Source organism: Labrus bergylta, chromosome 12 (assembly GCF_963930695.1).
Source record: "Labrus bergylta chromosome 12, fLabBer1.1, whole genome shotgun sequence".
In the NCBI taxonomy this organism is placed as follows: domain Eukaryota; kingdom Metazoa; phylum Chordata; class Actinopteri; order Labriformes; family Labridae; genus Labrus; species Labrus bergylta.
In genome coordinates this window covers 25,848,510-25,876,083 of record NC_089206.1, presented here as the reverse complement: position 1 = coordinate 25,876,083, position 27,574 = coordinate 25,848,510, and the positions used below count along the sequence as shown (strand labels likewise).

Genomic DNA, 27,574 nt, shown 5'->3' with positions numbered 1-27,574 from the left:
TTTTATAGTGTTGAAATGTCACGGTTTCCTATGAGAAGAGGGTTATATATGTAGGTTAAACGCAAGGTTGGAAATTTTCTCCAGATACACTTCAAAGATTTTAAAGCGGTTGTAAGCCTCTAAAAACTTCGACCAATGTCTGCCACGAGGTACCAATCTGATGAACCAATCACGTCTCCCTGCTCGTTCTCTACCCCATGTGTACACTAGCTTATACCGCGAGTTTGTCGTTGGCCATTTTGTTTCACGTTTTATGATAAAGTTTAGTGTTTACTTACCGCTGATAAGACATCATGTGACGACATATTTTTTTCACCAACGGCACTCGTGCATGTAAGTGAGGGGCGTGGCTTTTGATGGAGCACAGAGCGGAGGTGGCGGGTGTAGACGGTGCACTGAGGGAACGCCACTTTCAAATTCATGCTAGTTTTTGAATATTGAACAAGTCATGTGTCATAATATCCAGACAGTCAAACGTCCAGAGATCTAATTAGAAGAGAAACACACACGTGAGCACAACAGAAAGGTTTCCTCCATGCTGTTTAATATTGGGGCTGTAGGTCTTTATACAGTGTAGTGGGAGGGTGAATGGAGAAAACGCCTACTGATGTATTTTTACTGTACACACTACTATTGCCATTAAAATAATTAATGTACATGACATTAGTTCATAGCAATGAAGTCAGCTGAATTCCTATACAAGGCATTGGATGTCCTCTATGGTAGGATGTTATAAGGACTCGAGTTGATATATTCTCTGTATACATTAATTTTAATTACATAGGCTTTGAAACACACACACACACACACAAGGATTAAAGCATTATGAGGACGATACACATTCAAATATTGACCAAAGGAAAAAAAAAAGCTAGACACCACCACCCACCTCCTCCGGTCAGCTGAGACGCTCTCAGGATGATCGCCTCCTTGGCATTACAATAATCTTGGAATAGATTTGAATAAAGTGCTGTATGGTGAAGTTTGATTGGAGGAGAATCATGACTGTGTTAATGAGTAAATCACTCACAATGCCATGAGTCTCAAGACACTATGATAAAATCAAAGAAAAAAAATATGCAAACAAGATTTAAAACTTGTATGCTTAAAGGCTTTATATGCAATATTTTGATCCTGCAGATGTCGCCCTTGAGCACCAGCATGAAACCAAAACAACTTGCGTTGCATTGTTGTGTTAGCATGCTAATGCTAGCGATCTTTATTATGCTCGTATCTTCACACTGCATGTAAATTTACCTGAAATGAGGGTGATCTAGAAACGCTTAGGTGACATTCAATTAAGCAGTGAGTACAGTATGTTATTCTTCTTTTCTCTAGTCCCTCAATTAAACAACTTTCATTCACAAGGGGAGGAGTCAGCCGGCCGTCCCGACGATGTAAACAAAGTGAAGATAGGACTCTGAAAACTCTGAAAACATCACAGACAGTGGGACTCGGGTGTTACACCCATTGTAGACAGTCATGACTCACAGAGTTATTTTCAGAGGATAGACTTGATTTCTGCTACATTTAAGTGTGAGAAATCACATATAAAGCCTTTAAGATAACTTCTGCTAAATTAGTAATTATGCTCCTGTGCACACTGGTGCACACTTATAGCATCTTGTATTAACAGAATGACAAATTTGGTGCACAAGCTGTGCAATGATAACTTTGCAAAAAAAGGTTATTGTCTTGAGTGTACAAGTTTTTGTCTCTATTAACACACAATTGTTTGCACAAGAAAAACTTGTGGGCACAGGATTGAACACACACAAGTTACAGGAAGAATATGCAACTTTTTGATCCAGTAGATGTCGCCCTTGAGCACCAGCATGAAACCAAAACAACCTGTGCTGCCTTGTTGTGTTAGCATGCTAATGCTAGCGCTCTTTATTTTACTCGTATCTTCACATTGCATGTGAATTTACACTAAATGAGCGTGATCTAGAAACGCTTAGGTGACATTCAATTAAGCAGTGAGTACAGTATGTTATTCTTCTTTTCTCTAGTCCCTCAATTAAACAACTTTTATACGCGAGGGGATGAGCCGGTCGGCCGTCCCGTCCATGTAAAGAGGCTGTAGATACAGCTCTGAAAGCATCACAGACAGTGGGACTCGGGTGTCACACTCATTGTAGACAGTCATGACTCAGTTATTTTTAGAGGCTATACTTGATTTCTGCTACATTTAAGTGTGAAAAATCACATATTCTTCCTTTAACGTATTGAACATATCAGCTGCTCACATACATGAAAAAATAACGCAAGTGTAGACTGTAGTGCATAGAGGTAAAACAAAGAGGGTTGAGATGATTGCTGCTAACCACAACAAGTCGAAACCTCTTAAAGGATCACAAGTTCACTTAATCTTCCCTCTCTCACTCTGTTTAGGACACTAACCTGTATTTAGTGACAGCAGGAGAGTTCGATTGACTGTAATCAAAGTACAATGCTCATATACATCATCATTTACATTACTTCCATACGGTAACATTGAGAGGAGGAGGCCGCCTCCCACATTTTTACGCCTGTACCCTGACAGGCTTTTATGGCTTTTGGCAGAACATGAAATCATTTGAGCCTCCTTATACACTTTAGCAAAGCAGTTCTTTACAGTAATAATGGGAACACAACGTGGTGATGGACGCGCAAATGTGACCATGTGTTAGCGATGAACAGACAGTCCTGTGTGTCTCTGAGGCATTTATTTAATCTACATGGATGACAATGCACTGTTCATGGCTGCTGCTGCTGCTGCGGCTGCTTTTAGGGATCTTTTACATCAGTGATGTAACATCCAAACACAGACACAGATTGTCATGCGTGTCAACGTTGACAGACTATTTTATAATTTGAACAAATGGCATAAACTCTGCTTATTGTCGGCAAGTGATTTAAACAGCGTTTGGACTCACATGTCTGTTTTTTCTTTTAGGGTCTTTTGATACAATCTATTATATGAAGAGCTCAGATCAGTAGCTCTTAGCATGGATGAATGGCTTTATAGTATTTATAGAAATAACGTCATTAATTTCACTCTTAGGATCTATTGAGCATCAGAGCTTTCAAATAAATAAAGAGCAACAGAACAATCAACCAGAACTTAATGGACATACAATCTCAACTTCAAGTAATTGCTTCAAATCCATAAAGTGAACAATAGTGCAAAACATGTCAACCGATAATTCAAACAGAGGAAGTTCACGCTGCTTATTTCTTCACTGAAGAACTAAACAATTGAGTAGGCATCACAGTATTTCTTTTGGTTGTGTTGGGGGTGTTTCTTTACATAAGTTTGGCTTTGACAGTCAAAAAGATTCAGATCTTATATTTGTATGTTGCTCATTTGCCCTTATTACACATACAATTGAACATCTGGACATGATCAGCTAACAGAGTGAGTTGCCTTTAGATGCCACTTTCATTAAAATCCTCTCAAAAAGCACATTCAAAGACAATACCCTGATCCTAAATGCAATTACAAACTAGATAGCCTGTTGATTTGCTAAATTGAATTCTCTATAACTAAACAATACTTTGCAGAATGATTCTTAAACAAAAAAAAGTTTTTTACAGTGACTTGCTCTTGTATGGTGGACTTGAAATACACACCACTAGAGTGACAGTTAAACTACACCACAAGAGCATTATGTTAGCAAGAAATATACAGCACAAAGCACAGACTGAGCACGACCCACCTTAATCAGATCTACATCGAAGTGTCAAACTGAGCCAGTGAGTATCTACAAACACGTGTCTGATTATACTATGACCTTCCTATTAGACTTATGAGTTAAAGAGATTTACTATGTGTGTAATGTGAAATCTAAGTAATCCAATTTAGTTCATTTACTTAGTTCAGTTATTTCAAAGGCTTCAGGCGCATGCCATAGAAAACTTGATTTAGGTACAGGAAGAAGTCCATCCTTAACCCTAATGTTCATGTTGTTATTATGATTACTGTTCTAATATCTCTATCTCATTATGAGAAAGACAGATGTGTTGTTAAACGATTAAATAGTTCCAGCATTGATTCCCCTTAAAGCCACATGATGTTGTTTTTACACTTTACCTGTGCAAAGACAACACGAAGGACTCATGTTAGAAGACGGTTTTATAGGCGCTCGTAGGTTTGCTTTGCTCACTGTTTCCCCTGGTTCTAGTCTTAGTGTAAAAATATGTTGTTGTTACTTTAACAATTAAATTCAATGTTCTTGGTCTTGACGACGTCAAAGACACAAATCGAAAGCCCAAACTGTCTCCTTTCACCAACAAGGTGTCGCTTCAGCATCTGTAATGGGTTTTCTCTTTGCCATGGGTCAAAGAGCACTGTGTTAAGTCACTTCTGCAAACAACAGGAACATTTGATTATACGTGTACATACTCTTATACATACATACTGTATTCATGTAGACACTCACCAACACTTGATCATTTTACATGTCAAAATTGAGCCACAGATGAACAAAACATTTGACATTTCCCTGCATTTAAAAACAAAACAGTCATTGATTAATGTCCAAGCATTCAGTAGGTCATTCATTTCATTCAGCTCATTCAGTTTTGCACAAGTCAGTAATGTTAGCAGACATCTTGATAGCAACAGCAAGGACCAGTGGATGAAAGACGGTAAGAAGCCGTACCAAACAGAACAGAGTTTTACCGGCCTGGGGATTTTTATCATCAGCATTCCCTGTACCAGATGCTACTCGCAGCCTCCAACCATGATCAGAAAAGCAAAACAGGAAGATTTTTCTCTTCCTCTATTCTCTGCCTCTCTCTCTCTCTCCCGACAACATGAAGACCCAGACCCATACAGCTGTGGTTGTACTTAAGGACCAAGCAGGGTGTAGAGCAGAATCTCCTCCTAAATCAGTGATCCACCCAGGTCTCCCCCGCCTGCGGGGTAATGCCTCAACCCACCTCCCCTGCGCAGTGAGTGCAGCGCCACAGTGCAACAGCCTCGAAGCAGCGATCCTATATGATACATGGGCTGTCCACCACGGACGGGACCACGGCACAGCCAAGCCACTGTCGGCACCACGGGGATGGCCACTGCTAGCAAATCGACCAGGAAGTGTCGACTCCAGTAGCTTTTCTCAATTGTCCCAGGACCAGATGGATCTCCCCCTTCTGCTGTGGCGCCCCCTGTTGTGCTCTGCTCTTCAGTTTCATCTTCATCATTGTCCTCATCATGGACCTCGACTACAGTGACACCAGCTAGTTCCATGTGGGAAGCAGAACTCCTTGGTTGGGAGGTGTGAGGCTGTTCTGTGCCTGGCGAGAATCCTGGCGCACTTGGAGTTGGCTCTGTTGTCTCTACCTGGGTTGTTCCTGCTGATACACCACTTTCTTGGTGCATGTCTTCCAATTTGAGATTTGCAACTGATGTCCCACTCAGTTTGCCTTCTCCACAGCATCCGCCAAATGTTAGATTACCCTCTATCCCTGCTGATGTCTCTGATAAATCACAACCTTTTGCTGAAACATCCTCTTCCACCTCATGCTCAGCTTCCCCCTCATTGCCTTTCACCAAGGTGGTTTGCGACAGCTGCCCTTCTTCTGCCAGTCTGATCACTAATGTTTTCTCCTGCTTTTCTGGAGTTGGAAGCTCCTTCTCTCTTTTCTCTCTCTCCTGCTTTTCCTCTTCCTCCACTTCATCTTTCCCCGCACACAGAGGACTATCCATTGAACATGCTACAGTTGCAGACCGGGGCAAGGTAGGGACAGACGGTGTTCTGGACACTGGAATCGGCTCTGTGGCCGTGCTCATGACTGTTGCTGTGGTAACTGAAGTTGTAGTGGTAATTGAGTCCAACTCCTCCTCCCCCTCATCAGACATCCAGGTGGAGGTGGGGCTGCAGGCCTGGGAGCGGAAAGTGCGTTGCTCAGCAATAGTGTCCAGATCAGATGGGTAACCTGCAGTTGCAGGAATGGGGCAGCTTTCTGTCTGAATGCCTGTTTCACGCAAGGGGTGCAGGTAGAGGTGGTGGTGAGACAGGCATGGATGGCTAATACAGCCTACTCCACCCAGGCCGCAGCGAAAAGGTGCCATTCGCTCGCCTGTGCACACACTGTCATAGGTAGCGGAATGCGGCATAGTGTGGGGCACAGAGTGGGACAAATTGTGAGGGAAAGAATGAGGTAAGGTTTGGGAGAAAGTGTGAGGCAGTGAGTGGGGCAGAGGGATGGGCAGAGAGTGGGCAAATGCCTGTGTGTAGGAGTTGAGTAAAGATGCTGTTTCCTCAGAAAGGAAAGCAGCTTCCAGCAGCAGGTCGGCCCGGCTGGGGACACTGCTCTCACCGCACACAATGCCGCTGTCCTGGGTACCATCACCTGAAAGACAAGGAAAGTCTTGGCCATTGCTGTTCCGGTCCGCCAGTGCTTGATCGCTCAGCTTAGTGTAGGTGGAGCTCCTTGTCAGAGAACGGGCTGGGGAAGCATCACAGGAGCAAGACCCTCTCCCACCTACTGCTGGTTTGGGTACACCCCCTGGACTTTCACCTGATACAGATGCTGGGGCTGAACCACCAACACGCATCCGAAAGCCTGGTATTGCTTCCCCCTCCTTGGCTAATCCAGCCTGGGCTATCTCCATGTTGAGCAAAAGGTTCTCAAGCTTGTGGTTTTGGGTGTTGATGTCCTGAAAGTACTTCTGGACACTTACATCCCCACTTAGCCCCCCAGCATCACTGAGCCTGGCACGAACAGTGTCCACAGCCTGTTTGAGCTGCTGGATCTCCAGGCGCGCCTCTTTCAGGGCCAGCTGAGCTTCCACACGGTGACATTCCTCCTCAACCCAGTCCTCTTGCATCCTGTAGAGTTGGCCTCTCAGCTCATCTATCTCTGTGTCCCTAAGAGGTTCAAATGGCATAGGGAAAAAGGGAGAAACAAGGAACAGAAAATCATGGCATGAACATTGAGAGGTTTAAGATACAATGGTTAGAGTTGTTGTTAGACCTAGGAAGAGGTACTTAAGGAACACCTAAGAAGTAGTCAGTCATTTTCTCACCTGTCTTGCAGAGTGGTGATGGTTTCCTTTAGCCTGGCCCGCAGGTGTCGTATACACACCTCTTTCTGTTGCAGAGGTGTAAGGTACTGCTCTGGTGGTGGGGGTCTGATACCATGGTTTTCCGTACATGAACCATACTTTTTATGACGTCTAGGACAATAGAAATTCAAATTTTAATTTTTGGGTTCTTAAAAAACTTATTTCCAAACATATAATAATATTGAAACTTTTCAATTCTTAGGGGCTGCTGGGGGTCAGTGGTAGAGTTGTTTGTCTTACAGTCGGTAGATTGGTGGTTCAATCTCAGCTCCTAAAGTCCTCACGTGAAAGTGCACATGGACAAGACACTTAACCTTAAATTGCTCCCGGTGGCATTAACCTCATAGTGTGAATGCGATTAGTTGATACGCTTGGTCCATTTAAATAGTGTCTTACACCATGAGTGTGTGCAAGTACTTCCTGAATCCTTACCCTTTGGTTGGGCTGCAGTCGCTGCCTTTACAAGAGCCTGAGTTGCTGCTGCTGCTGAGGGAGGTGTTGCCATAAGGATCTCTATTACTGGGCTGGGCTGGTGTCCGCCTGATATAAAATAAGAGGAGACAGGTTAATCTGTTTCTTGTTACACCCTGAAATCACGCTTAAGGCAACAAGGTGACCTTGGATTCTGTGAGCTGTTGAGTAAAACCATTACGGCAAGAAATTGGTTGAGAAAACATCGTCACGGGTCCATCAACATGCCAAAACACAACAATGCACAATATTCACAAACACGAAGGCCAAAGTCACAGCTAGCAGACTACAGTTCTACCTTTGAAACAAGGACACACACTCTTTTGGCCACCAGCAGTGATGGTGCAGTTTCAAAAAGAGAAATTGAAAACCAAACCAAGATCACAAAACAAATGGGACACTCAATCAAACAATTACAAGAAGCATTCCTAAAGATGTACAAAATCAGGTGGATAAGTGCATAGCTTTCATTACAGATTATGACAAGTGAAAAGTATAAAAAGAAAGACCAATAAGAAACAAAGGCGGTACAAGTCAATTAGAAAGAGTGCTATGGAAACTACTCTCTAAGAAGTCATCAAATTCTGGGTGGAAAGCTCAAACTCTCTGATCAAAAGCAAAATGTCATGCATTTCTGGGTTTAAAGTTTTTTAATATCATAAATTGAGGTTTGTTTGACCAATTGTTACTATTTCACTGCTTCAAGATTGATCAGCGCCATAGCTAACGTTAGCTTTCAACCTTTTTTCCTGGTTAACATTACTTTTACATAATATGATAGGCCACATGTTAATTAGCAAAAAGTGTTTAAGCTAGCTAGCATAGAAATGGAAGCAAATGTCAGACTTATTTGCTAGCTAGTTATGAGGAAGTAGAATAGCAATGTTAGCATGTTGTTTTAACCAGAAATGTGACCGGATGTCCTCTACTTGTCAATTGTCTTTTCAATTCGGGCCAAATTGAAATCCAGTAGAAAGCTATTTGTGTGATCCCCTACTTTTTGGAAAATCCCAATCTAGAGAACAACAGTCCAAGTCATAACAGTATTTGAGCTTCCCACTGTGACATCAGAAGAAGTTGGTTGCTGTGTGAATATGGTAAATGGACGATCATAAAACATTTACAACAGTGCAAATGGTCTCATCATTCCCATGCTTTAGAGATTTCAACTCTGTTTAGAAGGAGAGAAGAGGAGCCCAGAACAGACCGGGAATTAGGGGTTGAGGGAGAGTTTGAAGAGCGGCTGTGGCGATCAGGAGACTTGGTGGAAGTGTATCCTTTAGTCGGCGATTTTGTTGCTGCAAGGCCTTTAGTCGGGCGCATTGACACCATATAGCCTGTCTCCATGGGGACGTAGTCAAGTTCTATGAACCTGCAATAGTCAAACCTGACCAGGCAGAGACAACAGTATGTTAAATCAATGAGGACACTAGAGGACAACACCAGAACAATACAATGTGCATGCTACATGTGTGCACACTGTATTGTTGAGGGGGCTTAGGATACAGGCAGGAAGAATCTTAACATCAACAAGCTCTCTACACCAAAGTGGGAGAGTTAGCTCACTAAAAGCTTTACAAAGGGAAAGGCAGATGGCTCTAACACTGCTTTAAAAGTTTAGGTAGTTTGTCAAATAGTGTGACTGTAAGGTCTTTGTTGGAGCAGAACGCAAACACTCTGCTTCCATCAATACAAATCACAAGAGGTAAGTGTTTAGAGTCTCTGATGATTTAGGGAAGCAGGGGGTGGCAGCAACAGCATTAGCAGTTAATAAGGAAACTTCATTATCTAAAGCATTTCAAAACTAACAAGTCTTAGGTATACATCCAAGACTAGGGGTGCAAACATTAAATAATAATCGGTTACAATTTTTTTTTAATCGATAATCGTTTTGTAGTCCACATTTTTGTAAATGTTTCTTGTTGTTTCTTGTTGTTTCTTATTCTTGGGGGCAGCAGTAGCTCAGTCTGTAGGGGCTTGGGTTGGGAATCAGAGGGTTGCTGGTTCAAGTCCTGGCACAGACCAAGTCCAGAAATTGGCCTGGTAGCTGGAGAGATGCCAGTCCACCTCCTCAGCACTGCTGAGGTGCCCTTGAGCTAGGCACCCAACCCCCTCACCACCAGCTCAGGAGTGCCCACCTCAGGAGGCAGCCCCCTCACCCTGAAACCTCTCCATTAGTGCATGTCCACAGGACACTGTTTATGCATGTGTGTGTATTTCAGCCTATGTTTGTGTAGCATGTTAACTAGACAGGATCAATGAAGTATACATTATTATTATTGTGGGTTCTAGGATAGGCCTAATTCAAAACAGAAAAAAGGAGCACACTCAAACAGAGATAAAACTTCAGGTGCACGAGCGCAAAAAGAAAATAGATGATAACTACATCTACAACGATTAATGAGTATTCGCTTTAACAATGGGAATAGTAATCGAACCCTATCCAAGACATTATCAAATGTAACCTCTGACACATAATGAGTGTCAAATTACATTCCAACATGTCTTTTATTTGGAAAACCAAACAAAGCGCTGATAAAGGCTCTGTGCTGAAACGCGTCCGTTGTTGATCCGTACGCTGCTACTCTAACAAAAATATCCCTTTAATTTACCCCTTTATGAATTCACAATGAACAGAAAGTCCCAAACACATGAAATATGCAATATGATCTACGAAAGTTCAGTTCAAATTGTGTTTTTAGTCCACAGAAAAAGAAGGACTTTCACTTTGCGATTACCGCTTTACCCCACCAAACCAATGACGTTTGATCATCCAGGACAGAGCAGCATAACGAGACGTTTTCCTATATTTTGGTATTTTAGATGATTATTTTAAAATCTTTTAATAACTACAAAAACGAATAACCTTATAGGGAGACAGAGCTCATAGCGGACGGAGGAGCGAGATTGAGCCAGTGTGTCATTATGCACAGAGGACAAAGATGAAACAGTTCACCAGTTCTATTGTAACTTCATTTGAGATGAGATGAGATGAGATGAGATGAGATTCAACTTTATTGTCATTACACATAAGAAGTATAGAGTAACAAAATGAGGTTTGGCATCTCACCAGAAGTGCAAATAAGCAGAAAGTGCAAGAGTAAAGTGTGCTCTACACTGCAGACTGTAGTCTTCGTTAACACAATGTTTCTGTCAAAACAGCTTCAACGTGCGATGAGTGCGCACTGATGTCTGCACGTCCACTCGCCACACTCACTGCTCTAATTATAATAAAGTGTTAAAACGGTCATAAGATACGTCTATGTGAATTTTTATTTAAGGTTTGCTGTCTGTTGAAGTAAGAAATGTCCTAATTTGAACGTTAATACAAAGTAGGCCTATTACTAACAATTATTAAAATCCTGAAGATTCAAATTAATCAATAGATACAGTCGGCAACATGTCATAGTCGGGGGCGGGGCCTCCCGTGGGGGAAAAGAATCACAGAAAAAAAAGAACTACAAAACGATTACTTGAGTATTCGCTTTAACAATGGGAAGAGTAATCGATTAGAGAAAATTTTGCATTTCTGCACCCCTATCCAAGACATTATCAAATGTAACCTCTGACACATAATGAGTGTCAAATTACATTCCAACATGTCTTTTATTTGGAAAACCAAACGCCTTGAGCCACCAAAATCTCTGCTAGTTTTTCTTCCCATACACCAGCAGAAAGTACTTCTTCTTTCTCTGTCCGGCTTCGCCATGATGAAGTTGCTAAATGATCCCTCCTCAGGTCATAATATGATTATCAAATGAAAAGATTTACACCACTCTCATGTTGGTCTGTTATTTGTTCAGCAAGAGCTAGCTTAGCTTAGCACAGAGACTGGGAGAGGGAAAAAGCTAATCAAGTTGACTCCAAATTGGTGTTGCCATCAATGTTTCCATGTCTTTATGCTAAGCTAAGCGTCCACTAACTCTAGCTTTATACTTGACTTTTAAATGTAATACAGCTGTATTGTTCCTTTTATTAACTCTTGCCAAAAAGAAATCTCTTGGTACTACACCACACATATCTGTTAGAGAATGATGTTGAGAAAAATAAAATAAACACATAATTTCACCTTTACCTCTGCTACTATCCTGCAAATGAAAATAGTGGTTATGTATCACAGTACAGTTATAGCCTCGATCGCTAAGAGGTGACTGAAACGTTGCTGTCAATGACAAATTTTGCAATGCTTTATCATCTGTGATATTGTATGAAGCACAGTGCTGTGATGAACCTTTACTTCAACAGGAAACAGTTGTTGCTTCAACATTGGCCTCTGCTGAGGGAGGAGGGAACAAGCAGGACAAATCTGAGCAGCCAGGAGGCCATTCACACAGGACATGATAACTCCACACCACTGCATTGACATCCAAAACATAACACAGTGTTGCACCCATTAAAGTGTCTTCATACGCAAGACCCCCGAGACCCTGTAAGTTCTCAAAGAATAAATAAGTTTAACTTCATGAGCTTTTAAACAGTTGTATAATGATAAATGTTTGCTATTATTCTTTAGCTTGGCTAATTGAATCTATTTCTTATACTGACATTTTGAGCTTCTTTGTTTTAGCGTTTAGCTCATGTAAAAGTACAAGTTATATGGAGCCACTTTCAAAAAGATGTCTGAAAAAAAAAAAAAAAATCTGGAAAATGTAGCTCAAATAAAATGTTCCAATTTTTTTTTTTTCACGAGTCACTGGAGATGGTTAGCTTTGTTCAGTATTCCACAATGGTTACTTTTTTTTTTGACACTTTAACACATTAATGTGTAATTCTCTCTCAAAACAGATACACAAAAGTCCAGAAGTTATGTTTTCTTCTTTGCTATAATAATGAGGTAATTTAACATTAACAAAAACAGTCCAGTAATCTTTTTTTTTAAAGTTTTGGCTCCTGTTGACACCTTGTTTTCCTGGATCTTTGATTCTTGCCTGCTCCCCATGGACACAATTACCATAAGTAATTTTGTTCTACTTTTGTTAGTATCAAACACATCTGACAGTTTGCTTGTGGATCCTCTCTCTGAATTAGTACCAAACAAGAAGTCATGCCTGTTAATTTTAGAAAGTCACTGTTGTATCTGCCAACCTGTCACTGTTCACAGATCCGCTCTGATTCTGAGGCTAAGCTTCTTATTTATCATTTATTATATTGTGACTCAGACAGATCTTTGTCCCTTTTAATTAGCAATAAGCTTTTTGTTTTCCATATATCAAACATTGTTTTTTGGCAATCTGTCTTAAAAAATGTCTGCATTTAACATGTTTTAAAGTATCTAAAAGCTCTTATTGCAGTGCTTGGCTGCTGTTTTGTTTTGCGTTTTCCTTTTTGGGGCATTTGTTATTGTATCCTGGAACCGCTTTCATGCCCACACTTCCTGCTTCCTATCACATGTTTTCCCACCTACCTCCTCCCGACCACTATGAGCCAAAAAAAGGCAAAATAAAATTGTCTTCCTGTGACTGACTGAAAAATGTAGCCTAGTTCTCTTAGCCAGTTGATTCAGAGTTTCAATGCTGTTGAAGCCTTTCTTTGTCTTTTGTGCAACTCCAAAGTTTAGCAGTAGTCGTGTTGAACAAACATGTCCTGTGTGATACAATAAGGGAGCAGGCCAGATATTGATGACTACTCAGCAGTTCCTCAGAGATCAATATATGACACAAGCTTGTAAAAGAACAAAAAATGAGCAGAGGGAAGGTGAAGCAGTGAGCCTGGAAGTGAGTGAAGGTACAACCATCAAAACATCCTGTTGATGTTAGGGTGGTGTTTGTCTGGACTGTGAGAGTTGGTTGACTGTCTGTTAGAATAGTTGTAGGTGTACTGTATGAGCTGAGTGTTGCCCAGGAGTCAGGTAGAATAGTGACTCAAAATGCTTGAATAATTTTGATAAACTGAATTTCAAGCCTTTTAAAAGCATACTCTCAATTGGTTAATAAGGTAACTAGAATCCCTGATACAAACATTTGACACTACTGTGATTTTTTTCCCCTCCTAGATCAAGAACTTCTTGTGATGCTTCGTCTATTAAAAAATGTAAAGTTCTGTGCATGTCTGATTGTGAAGACAGACCTAACAAAGCATTAAAGCACATACAAATAAATCAGATGACAGAATGATCTGTTTGTTTTGGCTTCAAACCATGGAGTGAACCAAATTTACCATAAGGTGGTAAATTGAAGAGAGTTCTTGAGATGTTCCTTCAGTTGATATCTCACCAACTCTCTGATTTTAAACATGTTAGTGGTTGTAACGATAACATGGAGCTATCGATAGAGTGGCTGTGTCGAGCTAAGATGGCTTGTGATCAAAGTATGCCTCCATAGCACAACATAGATCAGGGTTTCCCTTGTTTTTCCCTGCCAGGATGTTTATGGACTCGCTGGTGATGTGACACAACAATGCAGTCTGTGGTCGATGCCGACTTCAAAGCAGGATTTGAACACTGAGAGCTCCAGTTAGGATCTCAGTGTTCTCTTCATGCTGTTGCAGTGGAGCTGGGACTTAACTAAAATCTCTGGAATGGGAATTTAACATTTCAGCCTCAATAATTCAGGCAGGGCAGAGCTGCAGTAACTGACCGCATACCAAGCCCCGCCCCCAATCGTTGATCAACCAATCATAATTTAGTAGTTTGTCAGGAGTGGATTGGATTACAGGGACTTGCAAAACTAATCATCCTATAAACGTTACATTGAAAGGATTGTGTACATGTTGTACAAAAGTAATTTCACCAAATCCGTCCCATGTCTTGCTGCTGTATTTATCACCTGCAATTTAACAAAGGGTACTTCACTCCACAGTGGGCGAGACATCAGACGGAGTTCACTCCATGCTGGAGTGAGTGTGGACAGAGTGGTTTGAGAAAGGCCCTTTGTCTAGCACTCTGCTTTACAAGAAAAAAACAGCCCATGAAACTATAGTTGGCTTAACCGTCTAAATCAGTGTTTCTAAACTGGTGGGTCGGGACCCAAAAGTGGGTCACAGAGCTGTTTTCATTGGAGTGTGTGCTGGAAAAAAAAAACCTGTCAAAAAGCCAATGCAGCGCTTTTTAAACCTGTTAGTTTTGTTCCATTTTTTTTTTTGTCCAAACTGTACAATTTTTCATCAACTCAAGTATCCGAAATTTGGTGGTTTCAACCAGTAATGAAGTAGCCTAAGGAACCCATCTGTTTTTTTTATGGTGAATTTGACATCAAGTCTTTAGTATTAACAGCTCAAGAAGCATGGCAACAGTAACAAAGGAGGGCGGAATCTAGCAACACTCAGGAAAAACAAAGGGAAAACCATGTCTAAGTGAGGCAGTTAGCATAAATGCTGCCTGTGTGCTGTTTTAGTGGCTACAGTGCATGCCGGCGCTACAGCTACGGATCATGCTATCTCAGTATGTAACTGAAATGATTCTCACGCAGGGGCCGCAGGCACTGGAATGGCCACTGGCGCCGTGGCCCCTGATGCAGCCGTCCCCGACCCAGAACCCGACGCCGGCTTCGGCACCGGGACGGGCGAGGACGCAAGCATCTGCTGCAAGCGTCGTTTTGGCTGCAGCGCCTTCAGAGGGTTAAATCTGAGGAAAAGAGACAAGACAGAGAAAGACACCACAGCTACAGATTTAAACACCTGTAGCTACACAGCATCCATACTAATGAAACCACCACTAACCAGATGACTCGAGAACATTACATGTGGACACAGTCATCACTAGTTCCAATAAACCATGAAACCACATCAGCCCAGCCTTGACTTTTATCTGGTAATCAGGCAAAGGGAGTCCTGTAGCTGTAAGAGAAAACACATTAAACACTCGATACGTTGTGTTCAGCTGTCAGTAAACGTGCTGTTTACTGGTGAAGGACTTAAAATAGACTTAATGCAGTCAGCCACCTCCATCTCTTTGTCAATACTATCTCAGTTATCTTCACCAGGAATGTAAGAGCTAATTGGAAAAAAACTGCACACACAAACTTTGTTAATGCTTCACAACCTTGAAGAGAAAAAGGGTTTAGATAGCACCTTCTAAGATAGCACTCTTTATAGAGGTTTTTATAAATGTAAAAAAATAAAAGTGAGTTATGGTTTTATTTATAAGTTAGTCATTAGAAGAGCTTTATGGTTGCCAGGTTTTGCAAAATTCTCTCTTGTTATTGATTCTTTGAAAGTAATTTGTTAGTTTACCATATATTATCTTCTAGAACAAATGTTTTGCAGTCCCAGATGCTGAAGAGAACATTTTTCCGATTTCCAACCTCATCTCTGTCAAGCTGGGATGACGCACACAGCAGATGAAAAACAAATGTGTTGCTGATTAAGCAATGCATTATGGTACATGCACATTTTTTCTTCCTCAGTCAGTATAGAACACAGAGGAATGTATTGCTTCAGTTTATTACATTTAGCATGATCAAGCTTTGGAACAAACCCAAAAACACAATTCCCTTAAAGAAGTCATTGAGCGTCTTTGAGTATTTAGAAAAGCGCTATATAATAATCTAATTTATTATTATTCAATTTAAGGTCAGAGTTTTCTCAACTGACATGAGGCTCATCACAGAAATCAAGTTGTCTTTATTTTGTTAAGACACAAGATGTTCTGCAAAGAGAGGTCAGAGGTCAGACTGTCAATTGGAGCAGTTATGAATTTAAAAGGTTATTTTGTGGGTGGAGGATAAACATCAGCCAGAGAGCCTTTACACAACCTGGCAACCCACAATCCAATAAAACTTTGGTATAATATGCTTCCTAATTAGATTAAAAGTAGTGCTTAGGTGGGTAAGATAAAAAAAAATTGAAACAATGGATTACATTACATGTTGAGATTAAAAATAACCATGTCTGATAAATACAGCCTACAAGATCTCTGGTCTCTCCCTCTGATCTTTTCTTGCCATGTCTGACCTGCATCAGAACTGCACTTTTACTTTGCCCTACCAGCACCCCAGCATCCACCTGAAGGGTCCGACTGGGGGGGGTTAAGATACCATCCCATCACTCCTCAAATACCTGCATGTAAAATCAAATAGCAAGGAGTGATGAGGTCGGAGCCTAGTCGCCAAACGCAAACTATGTTCTTCTGCTGCAGCTGCAGAAGAAAAAGAAATATGGAACAAATACAACTTGGGATTGTCTGACTGAATTGAGTGACAGAAATAATCAAACAAACCAGCCAAGTCTATTGAGAGAAAGTATTAGCACAGTCCAGCGCTGAAATACCTGGTTTTCTCTTATTTCCATAGCTAAGCATAAAATCCTCTCTCACTCTCCAATCAACCTTTCAAACATCAAACAAAATTGTTATCTTTGTTATCCTTCCGAGAAGTGTAGTTATTTCTGTATTGTAACCAAGTCTTGGATTACAATATAATCAATGAGGGTCAGCTGGGAAGCAACAATAATCCATATCCTATTAAGGACGCTGTATATGCAATTCCACAGACACCGATTTTTACTAGAAAGCAGCACTTCTATCCTTTCTTGAGTAAAGACAGTGTACACAAACTTTTAATTCTAATTTAATAGTTCCATAAAGTTGCATCACTATGAATTTTTAGCTACTCAGATGATTTTGTGTTCTGATGCTTGTTAAAAATGCCATGCTTCCCTCTCACACTGCAATATGCATTAATGGGGGTTTCTTCATCTTTTAACTGTGCAGCTATCATGTTTTCTGCTGATTATCCTATTTCAAAGATGTTACCACTGATCTTACAAACTAAGTAACAGAGCATCATTGGCTACCTACCGGCGAGAGCCCAACCCAGACCTCCTACTGGCTGGTGCAGGGGCAGACATGGGGCCAGAGAGCCTCTTGCTGAACCTCTAGCTTCTTCTGTCCTCTGTTTGTCTCTGCGTTCTTCAGCTCGACACTGAGAGCCTGCAGGGAAACACAAAGACATGACCAGTGAGTGACCACATGCACTAAGACACAGACAGAGAGAGAGAGGAGAGACTGAGAGGTCTCAGCCTTGAGAAAGTAAGAAAAACAATGGTCTATTAAGGTCATCATCATCATCATCACACACACAAATACAGTCACACAAACTGAGCTTTGCTGACCGACTGTGTTTGGCTCTTGATGCCTCAGCTCTCAGCATGGTGCCACAGATTCACGCTGACACTTAGCTGGCAAAGACAGAACATTGAGTTTCAGCAGCCAATCAGAGCACAGCCATTTAGGGGAACGAACCAATCATCACTCATCTGTCTCATCTCTGGCCAAGTACCAGAGAGAGCAGCAGAACTCTGCAAAAAGGAGCTGACATTTTCATCTGCATCAGTATGTGAGCGCAGTAAACTCTGTGTTTGTTCATGTGTGTGAGAGCTCCCATGTGCCTCTTCTAGTACTCTCCTCCTGCACACACACACACACACACACACACACACACACACACACACACACACACACACACACACACACACACACACACACACACACACACACACACACACACACATGGCTGTGGGGATGCTGTTAAGTGAGGACAGAGCATCTCATAAATGATAAATAATCATCCCTGTGAGTGACCTTATAAAGCTGGAAAGAAGGAAACAGTGAACGGAGGGCAAAGAGGAGGATTATTTGCAGCAATAACACATTTCACACAGCTTAGCAAGCTCTTCAGAGCCCATTTGTGCGTGTGCATAAATGCATGATTCTTGCTTAAGGTCACCTTCCTGCATGCTGTGTTGTACCTCTGCCAACCACTGCTGACTGTTAAAACTGTCCTCTCTCTCCCACTCCAATGACAGTGACAGAGGACATGCATGGATTATTTGAAATAAAGCCTGATATTTGTATCTCTCTACTACCTACTTTAAATAAGAGGTTTTGTATACATAACTTCCTCCTGTTGAGCTTTATTCATATCTGAGCTCATATTCCTTTCTCTGCTCTCCATCATTGATGCTTTTGCAGAATCATTGCTTTGAGTGGTTTTCAAAAGAATAGCTAGATGCCAGATGGGAACTGCGTCTGTGTTATCTTTTGTGTGTGAGGGTGTGTGTCCTCAGGAATATGCTACGTCATATTCACAGTCCTTGTCTTAAAGGGAAACTCCACTCTCCTCAGAGGGAGTACCACCTTGTCTATGAAATGTTTCTCCCACATGTATACACAGTTTTCAGCAGGACTGTTTACTGACCGGACAATAGTTTATACTAAGTGGAAACATTTTTCAATTTGCTTTGTATCTTAATACAACAGAAATTTGTAGTTTAGCTGTTGTATTTCTTTATAATAGGTTGCACAGGTGGTCATGATGTTGTGGCTGATTGGTCTAGATCAGGTGTGTTACAGCCAGGGGTGTTTCCTGAGGGATGGTCAGGGGAGGCATAGGCTACAAATCTGATGTGCCACCCCAAAAATCTTGAACTTTGATTGGCTATTGGCTATTTGCCATATATATGTTTTGTTTTTGTGGATGGCAGCTAGTAGCTTTCATTACTTATAAATGCAGCATATTTTCTTTTATTTTGTACTTTAAATGTTAAATAAAAACTTTGCACATCTATTTCATCAGACAGGTGCATAGGAAAGTAATGCACTCTGAATTCCTGACAATAAACTAACTGGCTTTGTGTCAGGACCAAAACATTGCAAGTTGGACAGTGCAGGAGTTTGCATGCACTCTTTTAAAGAACTTTAAATCATGACTTTAACATACATCTTCTTTTCCTGTAATTAAAACATTAAGCTAATGTTGTTTTAAAAGTAGATGAGATTGGTGAGGTTAGTAAGGGTGAATCATTGATATTTATCTGAGTGAGCTTGTGCACACATCACACTTCATGCCACCCCTGCATAAGTCAGTGCCCCAGTTGGGTCACCCCAGTACTCCTAGTAACAGACTTAAAGCTGGAGGAAATTAATCAGGATTTTTCTATTTTTATTTGTTCATCATTTATTACTGTAAGAACCATTTCAATGTTTTTTCTTCATGTTTTCCTCTCCTTTCTCTTGCCTCCTGTTTCTTTAACTTCTCTTTTCTTCCCTCTTATCCCCTTCCTAATGGATTTTTTGATTTCATGACGTCATCCTCCTTCATCTGCCTTCTTCCTTCAGGCACAAACTCATGTGCACAAACACAGATAGCACACCAGGTCTGGCATCATGGGAACCATCTGGAGTTATCATATTATGATAGTGTCATGTTTTTCATGCAGCTACTGTTACTATATTTAGTTATTTTTGGTTGAGGTACGTGTTCATATCTTTCCACTTTTTCTGTTTATGCACTCTGTAAAAAAGGGGTTAAAGAAAATAAACAGCATAGTATCTGGCACACTGACACACAGATGGAAATGTTTTTCTATTGTGTAGGACTGCACGATATAAGAACAAACATGCAATATTGCGATAAATAAACAGAAAATATAGACGGCATATAAGCTATAACACTGTTTCTATGTCTAGCTGCTGTTCATGTTTTATGCAATACCTACATTTGCATAAAACATGCATGTCCTCTTAAATCCAAAATAAATAAAAAGTGTTATTTTCCTTCACTAAATTCACACTTTTTAATGAAGCTTAAGCTTATAGCTAGCTTTAGCTTCTTCTGACTGCATCAAGACGGTGTGAAAGCATGGCTGCTATACCCAGGCATACCCATCCAATAGCTGCAATGTACACATGTTGAGTGAAAAAGCATTGCTTGACTACATTAAAAAAACATAATTTTTTTAAATTGCGATAAATTGAGACTTTCAGGATGTATTTAATGCGATGGCTTATCTCCCGATAACGATAAAATCTTCATTCACTGCGCAGCCCTACAGAGTGTATAAACACAGACTGAAATGGTATGAAAAGGAACAGAATAGTACATTGCACACAACTGGAAATGCTTTTCTATTGTGTAACATGATCTTCAAATATTGATTATTTTTTCCCAGAATTTCCATATGAACATTTTAATCTCACAGAGAAGGCAGAATCTTCTCTTCTTCTAACCACCATCACAACAGATCAAAACCACATGACAGCACATCATGCAGGATTCATGAAGCTACGCCTGTTACGTAACACTTTCAGCAGCTAGACGTATCCCGAGTGAGGTCATCAGCGAGCGGCTTCTGTGCTGACCAGACGGAAACACAGAGCAGGTAGAGAAAGGAGATAAAGGGCTAAGAAGGCAGGTTTGAGAGGGTAAAGTATAAGAGGAGAAGGTAGAGAGTGAAAAGAGAAGGTGGTGCACCATTTTGGAAAGCGTAATACCAGGACACACAAAGATAGTGTGATGGATATTACCACACACACACTCATTGCCCATTCCCTTGTGTCTGCAGCAGAGAAGTTGCTGCAGTTTCTTCATTAAAAGTCACAGTGTCCTTGGAGGAATATGACCTTGAATCATTATTAAATCAAAAAAAAAAAAATGCTGCACATAGCTTGACTGTAAGTGTTTAAAAAAAAAAAGAAAATCTAAGTGTTTATTAAAAGAGTGACAGAGCTTAGACGTTAAAACTGGTCCGTATGAAAAAATTATCTAGTAAAGATGCAGATACACAAAGGAGAGAAGACTGCAGAGGAAAATCAACTCACGACTTGCACCCCAAAGATTAAGTCAGGGTGGGGAAGGTGTGTGTGTAAGTGGAAAAGTGTGACTCACACCAGCTAAGCTCAAGAGTCTCTGTGAACACCTTGTGCATCACCCAGATGAGAGGCAAATGCTATCAAACAGAGGTTTACAGACAGTTAGACAGCAACGGGAGCCAACACTGAGTCACTGCTGTTAATCCAGAAAAACCCATTCAACCCTGAGGATGTATGTAGGCCTGGATGTGTTTGAGCACTGACTGTTGATCATCCAAAGCCCCTCTGGTACTTCTTTTGTGCTGCTTGGACACAGATCAGAGACCGACTGAATCATGCATGGATCAATGCTGTTTGTTTAACCCACTGTGTGCGTGATCCATCCCTTTGTGTTTGCTTGTAATGTTGTAAAGAGTGAAAGTCACATTGTGCTGAGTCATGGTGCCTTGAGGCTATAGCCAACAACTAGTGACTTTAAAAAGTTGAAAATGCTAACACAGTGAAAATGTGAACTTGTAGTCTTTATATATTGTCAGCAGTAAAAGTTGCCAGGTTTTACCATTTACTGTAGGCCCATACTGTATATAGATGGACAACTCCTCCCGTTCTACACAAATGAAGCCAAAAGACCCCAAGTGGATGCTGACATACTTTGCTGGAGATGTCATTTGGAAACGGTGTCTGGTTTCTGAAGCAGGATTTTTTTCCCCAAACTAACTTTTGGGCACAAGCTGCAGAAAATGACGTTAATCCCCTTAATAGGCATTAAATATCAAATGAATGATAAACTTCTAAAAAAAGTGAACACTCTGACATCAACCAGCATTTTAAGAACTACCTATAGCCTAATGACAGAAACCAAGTTTTATCAAAGTTTATTTGATGCGTACTTTAATTTTTATTGTTTACATATGGAGGATGCAGAGCTTATATGACCTATACTGCATACTGCATGTATGAGTGAGTTTTTCTATACTTTATTGCTCTTTTGTTTCTTTTTAACCATGCATCCGCATAAACAACCGGCTGCATCATGAACATAAATGTTCACATACTTTTCTTTGTAAAACTCATGTTACTGGAGGATTCCTCTAGAGGGAGCACTACATAAATCAGTCCTCGGTAAAACACAGAAGTAGAGATTCCAGATTTGCATAGTTGCAGGAAACTTTCCGCCATTGTTGTAGAAGCTCTCTGGTGTCACCGATGTTGTCACAACCAGTCTGGTTACCATTCAACCCTACACTGCTCCTAGCTGTTATATTGCATCTCGGGGATGTATAGCGTTAATTTCTGAGGATGTGCACATCCAACGCTCCAAACCACTGTAGGCAAGGCTGATGACATGCCTTTGCTTATACCCAGGGCTTAACGCTCAAAGTTTAAAAAGCTTGCTGTTGGTAAGATTTCTGTTTTGTCCAAATGCCCTGAGAAAATGTTATGATTTGTTTTTGCAGCCACTCTGTACTGTTTTCCTAACTGTCTGCAGGGGATGAAACATTCCCAAAAAGAGTAGTGTGTAGTCTGCCTGGCTCTGTGTCTTCATAGTACTTTATAGTACAGAGCTGCCAGATGGAGCTGGCTGCTAGTATTTGAGCAGCAGTTGCCCACTCAGTCACAACATTTCAGTGATTTTCATTCTGGATTTTCACCGCTCTAATGTGTTGAAATGTGAAGACTTGAATCCTCCGAGACATTCAAAACGATCACAAGAGACATACAGATGGTACTACTGAGAATCTTAGCTAGTTAAAGTCGCAGAGTTAATTGAATGGTTTTCTGGTGGTTTCACACACACACAGCCATCGCTGTGCATCTGTACTTGTTTTCTGCGTTGAAGGCTGTCAATCACTCAGTAAGTTGTGGCCAAATCCTTGAAAGTGGTCACACTTACGACTGAAATCTGATCACACAAATATCGACTACACTTTCCCTCAAGCCTCTACTGGTCCAGGGAAATGCATGAAGTCGAAACATGAAAGTGCATTAGTGTGAAGCAGGGTGTTGCTGGAGAAGAGTCAAATACTTACTCATTCGTGACACTCAGGAAATGCAGTCTGAAAATAACACTTTGGTTTTCACAGTGTGCTCAGATCAGGCCGGTCCTGCAGTGTCACCAGAATGCTGCAGCAGATGCTGACCAGCTAGGCTAGGATCCAGCATCACACAGCAAAAAAAAAGCTGCATCACAGTTCTCAATGGACCATGAACGAACCCAAAACCAAGGGAGAAAGGGCGGAGAATTTTTTTTGTCTGATCACTATTTGATTTTGACAAGATCTGGCTGCATGCAAAGGGCATGAGTTAATTTGACTTCAGAGGCGCTTTAAACAGTTCTCTTATCTGAGATGACTGGCAAACCCTGAATTTTAATCAGTTCAAAAGCTCTAAAAATGGTTCTCCATGGGTTTGTCATTAGTGAGCCGGGTAGCAGCGATTAAAAGCATGCTATAGCGCTGCAGTCTAAGTGATCGTGCTAATAGTCTGTGTGAACTATTTTTCTCGGAGGCAAGACAGGCAGAGAGCATTGACACAAACAAGAAATCGATACACGCAATCAAAGTAATACCATGTGGGTGGAGACTGAGCACTGCCCACATTAATCTCTTCCACTTTCTGTCTACATCCTTTATTGAGGATAATGATGCAGATAGACTATGACAGAAGTTATTGTTTTTTTTATCCCTTTCTTTAGGTACAATATCCATGTTGGGATATAGTTTCTAACACAGTGAGTCATATAAACATTGATGGATCTTCATGGCACCTTCCAGCACATTGATCTGTTTGATGGCTTTGCAACTTTAACATTTTAGTTCACTATGTTTCACTGATCGGACATTTAATGGACATTACCATACAAGTCACATTGTAAAACGTTTGTTTATTGTTCAAGTGAGCTGAGGTGTATATATGCAGGGTAGGCCACGTGTTGTTGCTGATGCTGCTCGTGTTGCACAAAGTTTTGCTGCCTCATACTCGTCTCTGCTCCCCTCATGCGGCTATGTGTTGTTCTCCACCTTTTTGTTTTTGTTTGGATATGGTCTCGAATATGTTTCAGTGATATCAATGCAAAAACATTCTCCATAAAAATTAGCCCTCTTGGTCGTACTTTTGCATGCTTCACCTCACACAGCACTTAAACCAAACTGAGTATTTAGAATGTTATAGAAAAGGTTTTACAAAGACAAAAACAGGCTATAAGTTGTATTGTCCAAACCACAAACATGTATGTGAAAACAGCAGAGTTGCGTCAGGTCTTGTTCAGACTGGCTGCTCAAATGTGATTGTTTTCAGAATGATATTAGAAAGTTTGGATGGCAACAACATTTGAAATGTAATTTTTGTCATTTGAATCCTAGCCACATTTAGCTGCATGAAAAGTAATTGCTTTTGGGTCTCTGCTGAACTGTCTGTTCACTTTGACTGGTCAGATTTTAGATTTGAGGGATCATAAATTACCTTCAACATGACATAGAAGATTATGTTAAATAGTAAGTAGAAGACATGCATCTCAGAAGATGAGCTCAGTCCATGCTGCTACTAATAACTAATAACCTTTTCACTGAGTTGTTCTGTTGTGACAGAGGAGTTCTGCGATGCTTTGACAGCACAATTGATTGCACAGTAATTTGAAATATCTCAATTTCTCACCAATGTGAATGTGTCACCAGCATACAGAGTAAAAATGCCTTTTGTCATTAGTACAGCAATCCATGGCTGATACACAAGCATGTTTGAACACAAAGGATTTAATGACCTGATAAAAAATACTGCAGAGTCAGTCTGAACAAAGCTACTGTAGCTTTATCATATTTCACTCACATGTTGGACTGTAAGAACCACAAATGTTTAAATGTCGTGCATCCATAAATGAGTGAAGAGGCACAGGGGGAAAAAAAGTATTTGTCATTTATATGTTAGTCCACCTGTACCACGTGGTCAACACACACACTGCATCTCCATTAACAGAAACGAGCCAAAAGACTTTTGCTGACAGTTGCCGCCTTGTATTGTAAGGAAGAACTAAACTATCTCACACACTTGTCTTGTGCCTCAGAAGTTCATATCCACACCCTTTGCTCGTCCTTTTCCCCTCACAGCTATTAAGCTTCAGTAAAACCATTCAGATTGAAACATGTTCTTCTTACAGACTAAAACCCCTTTGACAAAAACGTTTCCTCGCCTGGAGCATGAGCAACTGGTGTGATTAGCATGCAAGGATTAGTAAAACAGGCCTATAAGTTTGGGGTCATAATGACTATAAGCCTATAACCAGATACTAAACAAAGAGATGTAACTATGACTACCATGATGTATGACTTTGGGTAGGATGTGCAGTCCTGAAAAACAGAATTGCTGCATTCAGGGCCTGTATGGAGGGAAAGTTACAAAGATTCTTTGCAACTGCGACTGAAAGGGGTGATAAAAAATATACTAACAATTATTTTAATGTAAAAGTGACCATACCGTTTTGCTCTGTAAAAAGTAAAAACCTCTAGAGAGCCTCTTTATTGCTTAACCCCTCTGGATATTGAAGTTACATTTATATTAAGCTATTAACAATCACTACAATTTTTCATTCCTAAAATTACATTTTGGTCATAAATTAGGCTTTTAGATCATGTCTTATGAAACACTACTGTCTTTTATTAAAGAGTAAATTCCACTGTATGCGGATTAGTGACTTGTACAATGTTATATTTATAAAGCTCACTGCAGTATGAATTGTACAGGAAGTGTTGGACTACAACAGAGTTGCATGCCTGCAAAGGTAAGGTTGTTGAATGAATACATTGGGTTCTGGAGGTGTGGTTTCAGCATTAACTCAGAGTTTGTGTGGCCTGTTGTGATGGTGCCCAATGTTTCCATTGAAACCAAAATCCCTGGTGGCGTCTCCGGCTGCAAGGTCACACTGCAGCGCCAGGCAACCTGTCACGACTGATGTCACATTACTATGGGTCTATAACACTGTTTACTTTTTCTCTCTGTCCGACAAATTTTAGATATCAAGTCTGTTATGACGCTGGAAGCAGATAACAACATGTACCTGACGCACAAAGGCCCTGGGGAGTTAAACGCGCAGAAATGGGCGCACAGGATGACACGACATGTAAACATCTGCCGGTGCGCACTGCGCAGCATCTCTCCATCAGCTGCACCAAAATAAACATACAACCTGTGCCTTAGCGTTAGCCTGCAGAACACAACGGGCTTTAAATAACAGCAAGCTCCACACATTTACTGCACGGTTACTCCATTCATGTATTATTTGTAGTCCTTGATGCACACATTACCCCCTCCACTCCACAGGCGCATCCTTTGCAAGATGACAGCTCTGCCGCGGCCAATGACACTGGTGCTTTCAATGACAAGACCAGGCCGCACTTACCTGAGCTCCATTTCCCGTCGCACTGTTAGTCCTTTGGCGGATCCATCGCCTCGGTTTTGGTTGTTTCCTTGTGGTTCTTCACCCAGAACTTCTCTGGTTGGAGCGGTGACCGTAGATCACACACTCGGAGAGGAGGGGAGGAGAGGAGAGTGGAGAGGGGGGCTGGGCCGGGGGAATGCAGGAGGTGCGCTGGATGGCTGCATCGTGAGGACAGGCACGAGGGTATATGGATGGAAGCATCTGCGTCACGTTACGTCTTATTTAAAGGGCAACAGCGCTTAAATTGTGGAAAGCGGCTCCTTCGGTCTTTTGCATGGTTATAGCTCACTACAAGCTAGAGGACCCTCCTTCTGCAGTATTATTTATCTCATCACACAGAAAAATTATTGACAAAAGAAGCTGCTGTCCATGGCAGAAATTTCAATCACCAATAGTTCCTTAAAATGTCCGTTAAAGTTCAGAGGCCTGAACTGAGCATGAATGACGCATGTCATTCCCAACTCTCTCTCTCCCTGATTTCTGACTCTATCCACTGTCCTACTGTATTTCTAAAGAAAAGCATAAAAAGCCCAAAAATGTACCTTTAAATAAACAGACAAATTATTATATAGCCTACCAATTCTCTGCAACATAATCACAACTTTACTGTGAGGCTGTTGTGTTTCCTCTGGGGATGAGCAAACAACCCTTTCACTTATTTCTTTGTAATTTAAATTATTACTATTATTTTTGCAGAGTATCTCAGGTGACCCTGCTGTGCTGGAGCAGCATCACCTGTGTTTATAAATTCAGCTGCAGCCTTCACAGGGAGGAATCTGTGGGAGAGCAGTTTTCTCACTAGAGGGCAGACCTCCATCAAATTAGAGAGGCACGCTTTGTGTTCAGCAAAGACAAGGATGGTGGAGGCCTTTAGTAGACGAAACACTAAGGTCAGAAAACAGTCACATCACTTATTCAGGTGATGATTTGTAAAAAACACAAAGACTTGCATCACTCTGGCCCCCAGAGATATACTCAATTATTTGTTATGTGCATTAAAGGTGCACTATGTAGTTCTGGTATAGAGAAAGTTGGAGAAGTGTACAGATTCTGTGATATATGTTCATAACTCTATACACAAACTGTGCTCAGA

At 41.0% G+C, this 27,574-nt stretch overlaps 1 protein-coding gene across 3 annotated transcripts; it reads right to left on the bottom strand.

Annotated features, from left to right (window-relative positions):
- Window positions 1-523: 523 nt before the first annotated feature.
- On the bottom strand, window positions 524-26,659 carry snphb (syntaphilin b). Of its 3 annotated transcripts, XM_065961039.1 has the most exons (7): window positions 26,443-26,659; window positions 17,259-17,390; window positions 14,928-15,086; window positions 8,733-8,912; window positions 7,487-7,594; window positions 7,016-7,165; window positions 524-6,857 (listed from the first exon to the last, which is right to left on the bottom strand). In XM_065961039.1, exons 2-7 carry the CDS (start codon window positions 17,306-17,308, stop codon window positions 4,871-4,873), a joined length of 2,634 nt encoding a protein of 877 aa, XP_065817111.1. In that variant the 5' UTR covers window positions 17,309-17,390; window positions 26,443-26,659; the 3' UTR covers window positions 524-4,870. The 3 variants fall into 3 exon arrangements, with proteins under 3 accessions (XP_065817111.1, XP_020491042.1, XP_065817112.1); XM_020635386.2 differs by lacking the exon at window positions 14,928-15,086 and having other exon boundaries at window positions 26,443-26,657; XM_065961040.1 differs by lacking the exons at window positions 8,733-8,912; window positions 14,928-15,086 and having other exon boundaries at window positions 26,443-26,657.
- Window positions 26,660-27,574: the final 915 nt, after the last annotated feature.

Bases quoted from the DNA above. Each gene is read 5' to 3' on its own strand.
- snphb (XM_065961039.1), bottom strand. From the start codon at position 17,308: ATGTCTGCCCCTGCACCAGCCAGTAGGAGGTCTGGGTTGGGCTCTCGC. The intron at 8,913-14,927 runs GTGAGAATCATT...CTGCCTGGTCAG, and splicing joins CCAGTGCCTGCGGCCCCTGC to GTTTGACTATTGCAGGTTCA. The intron at 6,858-7,015 runs GTGAGAAAATGA...TGAACCTCTTAG, and splicing joins ATCACCACTCTGCAAGACAG to GGACACAGAGATAGATGAGC.